Consider the following 6,747-nt stretch of genomic DNA (forward strand, 5'->3'; position numbering starts at 1 on the left):
TAGGGGTAGTCAAACTTTGAAGATTTACCGAGTTCACTTGCAAAATCTCACATAATTCTGATTCTGTTAAAGATGTGTTCAACGAGGGATGCAACCGTTTCAATAAATTCAAAGTACTTTCGCCGCATTTCACTTGAAGGGATAACAACCACGAATTCTTCGATTTGGTTTGTTGATTCAGGGCACGTTTCAATTCCAGAGCCTTTTCCATGACCTCTTCAACAGATTCATCCTTCCAAGTAGGTTCCGCTTGAAACTTGTCTTCGTAGAAACTTTTCGAATCATCTTGAAATTTAGAGAACAGCATTTTCAGAAGAGTCTACTTGCTTTTTGTGTCTACGTCGACTTTATAAATAGTACTTACCAAAATAACTCCAGCTTTCCTCAACCAATAGTGGGGCAATTGGCCACAGAGCTTTACATAAAAGAGTGTAGCACTGTTTTAAGGTAAAGCGTATGTTTTCAATTTCTTTCGTTGTACCGCAATAAAACCGATCCTTGATTAAGTGAATATAGTTCGCGGAAATTTGATTGGTCACAAAATTCTGGATACAGGCTATTACGCGATTGTATTCACAGCAATCATACAAGGAGAACACCTACAATTAATTGAACATCGATCGAGGCGGTATTGAAATATTTATAAATATTTGTGTACAATTCTAAGATTTCCTCACCTCTTTTTCAAAATTATAAAGTTGGCTTAACAGAAAACGGTTCAGATATGATTCCGCTGTTGTTGTCAACATATTTGATGATTTGAGTGATTTATCCTCAATGGATCCATTAAGATAACGCAAAATTGCCCTAATTTTGCCTAAACTTTCGGCAGACTGTTGTACCAATTGATGGCTTACATTAATTGCCATATGTTGAGTTCCATGTGCAGCTACCCACCATCTGAAACATGTTATGTATTAAGTGGTCTAACGTAGATTGACTGCTCAAGAGATTTATCTTTTTCCTCTTATTAACAAATGCTCATATGTTTGGAAAATTGATATTTACTTATAAAACAATTGTTAGATGACGAATTTTGAAACCTTTAACCTACCGTAAGGAATCTACTCCGTATTTGGCTGATATGTCTTTTGGAGATATAATATTTCCCAAAGATTTAGACATTTTGTGACCATTTTCATCTACAGCAAATCCATGAATAAATAGAGCCCTATACCATAGAAAAAGTGTTCGGATACGAAAGTCGACCAATACTCAAATTCAATAATACTCACTTATAAGGGGTGCAGTTTCTAGCGGCTATGCTAAGCAATAAAGAAGACTGAAACCAGCCGGTAAACTGATCACAACCTTCCAAATATAAATCAGCTGCTTGTTGATTTTCGAGAACCTGAGACCACGTACTGCCCGAATCAAACCATATGTCGAAAATGTCGGCTCCTTTCGTTACATCAGAAGCTTTTACATTGAATTCATTCAGAAGGAACGGTGGCAAGAGTTTTTCCATCGACTGCGACCACCAAAAATCAATGTTATCCTCTTTGATTGTTAAATCGCAAATATGTTGTAGTAGTTTTCTACGTTAGAGAGAGAAGAATACGTTGCTTTTAGAATTCAAAACAACTTTCTCAATTACTTACTTATTTAACAACACTTTACCGGAAGTTTTTTCATAAAGAACTGGTATAGGAACACCCCAAGCCCTTTGCCGTGATATACACCAATACGGTCGTTTCATGACTTGTGCTTTCAGTGACTTTTTACTTGCTTCCGCATTTACTCGCGGATATACCACAATTTTGTCAATCTGAAATATAAGTAAATTGTATTTAATTTACGATTGAGAAACTGATTTTTCGTTATAAACCTCTTCGACAGCTCTGTCTTTAAGAGCAGCAGTATTTATAAACCATTGTTGACTGGCTCTAATAATGACCGGCTTTTTTGTGCGCCAGTCGATTGGATAACTGTGCGTTAAAGTGCTTGCAAATACAATATCTTTTTTCAAATTTTTCATCACCAACTCATTGCCATCGTCCAGGACTGTTTTACCTTTTAAGTAACTAGGTGCTCCGTCGTCGTAAATTCCTTCTTCATTTATTATTGATCTCTTAATAAAAAGCGAAGAAGTGTCATAATAAGTGTGCAAAAAATTCAAATGAGAAATTGTTTATAATGTGCTTACGATAGATATACTGTTCTTCGTACATATAATAAAATCATCCAGACCATGTGCGGGCGCAGTATGAACTAAGCCAGTGCCTTTGAATTCTTGGACATGTGCAGCATCAAAAAATGGTAAGGATTGTTGCTCCAGAAAAACTGGATGCTGGTAAGTGCAGTTTTTCAGCTCGTGCCCTTTACAAAATCACTTCTTGATCATACACAATTAGATTCCATATAATGTAACAAACCTTGAATTAATTGTTCAACTACGCAAATTTTATTAGTAGTCTTTTGAAAATCCTCTAATAAACTTTGCGCGATTAAGTAACGATTTTCGTCCTTCTCATGGATTTGGTTATTATCCGACTCCAGTTTCACCAAAGCATACATTAGATTGGAATTGTAGCAAATTGCTTGATTACTGGGCAATGTCCACGGGGTGGTTGTCCAAATTAGCGCAAATATATTTTTAAACGATTCTTTGGCGATGGCATTTGGAAAATTTGTCAAACGAAACCTTACATACAATGAAGGACTAACAAAATTTGCATCATATTCGAGTTCAGCCTCAGCCAATGCTGTCCTAATACAAATTTTTTGAATATATATTAAATGTTAAGCGACTATAGTGCATTACTTTGAAGATGGAGACCAATATACTGGTTTTAAGTCACGGTAAACCAGCCCCTTCTCATACAAATCCAAAAACAAATTCAACTGCTTTACAATAAAGTTTGAATTAAAGGTTAAATACACTTTGCTTTTGTTATTCCAATTGGCTAGAACTCCCCAAGAGCGAAATTGGTTTTTCTGCCTCTCAATGGCATCTAAAGCAAACTGACGAGCTGCAATTGTCGAAGATAAGAAACACGTAACAGAATACTTAAATACGCTTACATTTTTTTCGTATAATAACCGGATCTTTCATAGATTTTGTGCCGGCATTAGCTGCAGCCATAGCTTTTAATTCAATAGGTAAACCGTGACAATCCCAACCGGGTATGTAGTGAACTTTATGACCTCTTATCACATGACTCCTTATGGTAATGTCCTTTAATATCTGGAAAAGAGCGAGAACTTTTAAAACTATGTCATCTTGAACATTTTAATTACATACCTTATTAACAGCATGGCCCATATGCAAATCTCCATTAGCATAGGGGGGTCCATCATGTAATATAAATGCGGCACCTTGATGTCGTTCTTCTTGATATTGGTAGCATGACGCAATTTTTGACTACATATTTTAAACAAAAATTCGAACATTCAAAAGGACCTTCGAAAATGTGAATGAAAACATAAACACTTAAAAGGTCTTCTTTTCTCTCTCACCTCAATTAAATTTCGTTCAATTTCTATACGGGCTTTTTGTGCTAGACGCGTAGGGAATTTAGTTCTTGGTAAATTAATTGTACTTGTGTATTTAATAGATTCTTTTCCGGCATATTTAATTGAGTAAAACCGAAAGCCACTTTTCCAACGGAGAACTTGATTCATTTTTATGCAATTTATGTTGAGTTCTTAACAATAGAATTCATTCCTTAAAAAACAGCTGTGGCATTTTTGAAGTTTAAGCGGAAGCAAAGTAGTTAAAGTAATTAAAAATGTTTTTGGAGTAGTTTCTGAAATTTGAAAATGTTTTCATTTATTAAATGAGAATAGAAACGTTTAAAAACAAACTCCAGAAAGGAAAAGAAAAGCAATCAGAATGATCCAACATATATGTAGATGTCGAGTTTAAACATGTATGAATGAAATGGATGGAATGAAATAGATGGAATGAAATAGATGGAATGAAATCGCTGAAAACATATGACATTTGCGCTCTCATTTCATTTCGGTTTGCTATTTAAACTTATGATTGTGCAACTGTTAGTTGCTTATCCTCACTGTAATAACGATTTTCTTTTTTAATAAAAGTGATTAGTAATTTACGAAACAATTGTTCGCAATATATCGAAAATTGCAGAATTATATTTTATAAAGAATATGATTCCTAAAAAATCATTGATGCCCAAATTATATGAAATTAATGCATTTGAATTTGGTTATTTCAACATCAAAGTCGACGTCAATTCGCCGATATTCGACGGGTAACTCTAGACTTCTCTCTCTCTCTCTCTATTCTCAAGGCATGATATTTTTAACTGAGATTACTTATAGATGTTTATGGTTAACAAAGATTTTCCCTATAGCAAATATATATATATATATATATATATTGCCGAAGTACAAATAGGCAGTATCGGTAATTTGGTAGATAACAGTAAAAAAAAGTTAAGTTAAATTTATACATTAGGGTCTGGTAAATTACGGGAAGACAGGAAATATTACGCCTTTCGATCTGCTAAATTTACGTTAACAATTTACAAAATTATTTGTTTTTCATCATTTCAGTGAGGAGCGATTTCGCTCGAAGTGCAATGTCTTACGAAATACGACCGAACTTAACTAAATTTGAAGTGACTAAAGAAACATTTAAGTTAATGACCACAAAATACACGAATTTATGTTTAGCTGCGACCTTTCAAAATGCGCCCAAGTTTTGGAAATAGCTGTTAAATGGGGTCCTTATATATACCTTTTCAAAACCCATCTCGACACTTTAGAAGATTTTAATAATGAATTCAATGAAAGTTTGTTAGCGACGGCTGAACGACATATTTTCCTGATAATGGAGGATCGTAAATTTGCTGACATCGGCGAACTGACTCTTTGCAATGCGGTAGAGATCTTTATAAAATTGCCCGCTGGGTGAAGTGGTAATCGCTGATACTATTTCGGGATGCAATATTTTGCAGGCATTAAGAGAAAGCCAGGAAAACTTTAGAAAATTACGGGAAATGTTTCTTTTACCTGAAATGTCAGTCTTTGCTTATTTAGTTGACCATACATATAAAGAGGCATCCCGTAAAGTAGCCATCGATGGAATTAATATAGATTTTGTAGTTGTCATTGTTTGCCAATCCGCTGATTGTTTTCCGGGTCTAATACAAGTAACGCCAGGTGTTAAAATCGCAACTTTGTCTCGCCGCCGCCAGTGATCTGCTTACAAGGATCGCTTAGCTAAAAAGTAAAAAGTATTCTAAGCGGTATAAATAACAATTTCTTTTAAAGATTCATTAACCTTGAAGTGCCTTAAGATGGACCAAACTTTTTATTGTACCCATTAATGCAGAATTACCTTTAGAATCGTTTTTACCTGGTCTGTCTACTGCCTATTAACGTATTTTGCCTTTCAATCATTAGTTCGCAATTTTTGAGTTATTCGGCGAAATTTTGGTCCGTAGGGCCCGTTTGGCCCAAGAACGAAGTTATTGGAAATGAAGTAAGTCATACTACTTTTGCTATCACCACCAGTTTCGCCAATTTTTTTAATATCTGCCCTTATAACCCTTCTTAAGGAAAGATAGACTTTATGCAGCACAATGTTTCAATTTTTAATTTTGCATCGTGAAAATTGATCGATAGCAGAGAGTTGACATTAGAGTCAACCTTGGCATATTTGGACAAGATAAATTGGTTTTTCTATACAAGACAATACAATGGTTCCGAGAAAAAGTAAGTTTTTGTAAGGGAAAAAGTCAAATTTTTTATATTTTGCGGTTGAAAATTGCTCCTTACTGGTAATTAGACATAGAAATTAAATGTAGCAAATTTGGACCATGCGGGTCTATTTTTTAAATCTGACACCGTATAAGGTGTAGAGTATCGTATTAGATGATGTGAGCGTAGGATATTTAGTGTTCGGAGGTGCTTGTCTACAAGTCTTCACTCATTTTAAATAACGGGAACGTTAGTACAAATCAACGTAGTTAGCAAATCAATAACAGATGACTCGCTGAGTTGAGTAAAAGGATTACAAGCTAAGCTGGCCCAGAAAAGCGTATGTTTCCGGCAGACGGTAGTTTGTTCCGGCATTTAAGATTGCAAAGAGGAGGACATCTATCTCGAAATCGCCCAACTGCTCTTGTTCCTGTTAAAATATAATCCATTTAAAAATGCCAAAATATGTAGTCTGCGAATGAATTTTGATGTAATTATCAATTTTGTTGTTACATATCTCCACACATTTGCGAAAAAAACGCCTCTTAAGTGTTGAGGAGATCGTGCATGGAGTCACGTTTAACGCTTTAACGCGTTTGCGTTTTAGTACTGCGCCGGCGAGATCATATCAATATATTTATTATCACACAGCATTCTCGGTGTAGTAAAGTTTTTTGGAAATAGTTCGCAATTTGGGATCAATCGTTAAAACCCATTCAATTCCCTTTCTCCGTTAAGGTTACTCTCAAACAAATCTCTCGAAAATCTCCCGCTAGTACGAGTCACTTGTACACTAAGCAATTTTTGTTGTTAATATTGCCGCAACTGTTATTAACAGTTCAATAGGTTACGAATTGAAAAACTATGAAAATTTGGGATTTTTCAGTTAAATTAACTTTCTTTTATTCATGGTTTGGTTTTTGTAATTTTGTTTTGTTTTGTTTTTTCTCTTGTCTTCAATATTATTCCATACAACAATGACACTTTTGGTTAAATTTTTAAAAAACTCTTTGAAATTTTAAATTTAAAAGTGTGCGTGTATGTGTATGCGTACGTGTACGTGTGTCTTAATGT

The 6,747-nt window shown here is 34.7% G+C and overlaps 1 protein-coding gene across 1 annotated transcript; it reads right to left on the bottom strand.

Annotated features, from left to right (window-relative positions):
• Positions 1–4: 4 nt before the first annotated feature.
• Positions 5–3,799, bottom strand: LOC119641819 (isoleucine--tRNA ligase, mitochondrial; the record flags this gene model as incomplete). Its single annotated transcript, XM_038040683.1, has 13 exons — positions 3,460–3,799; positions 3,245–3,364; positions 3,025–3,187; positions 2,765–2,972; positions 2,376–2,710; positions 2,147–2,319; positions 1,829–2,071; positions 1,602–1,768; positions 1,236–1,538; positions 1,055–1,171; positions 678–900; positions 365–599; positions 5–285 (listed from the first exon to the last, which is right to left on the bottom strand). Coding segments are annotated over exons 1-13 (2,733 nt in total), but the record flags the coding sequence as incomplete, so codon positions are not given.
• Between the last annotated feature and the right edge of the window lie 2,948 nt (positions 3,800–6,747).

Source organism: Glossina fuscipes, unplaced genomic scaffold (genome assembly GCF_014805625.2).
Source record: "Glossina fuscipes isolate IAEA_lab_2018 unplaced genomic scaffold, Yale_Gfus_2 180, whole genome shotgun sequence".
Taxonomy (NCBI): domain Eukaryota; kingdom Metazoa; phylum Arthropoda; class Insecta; order Diptera; family Glossinidae; genus Glossina; species Glossina fuscipes.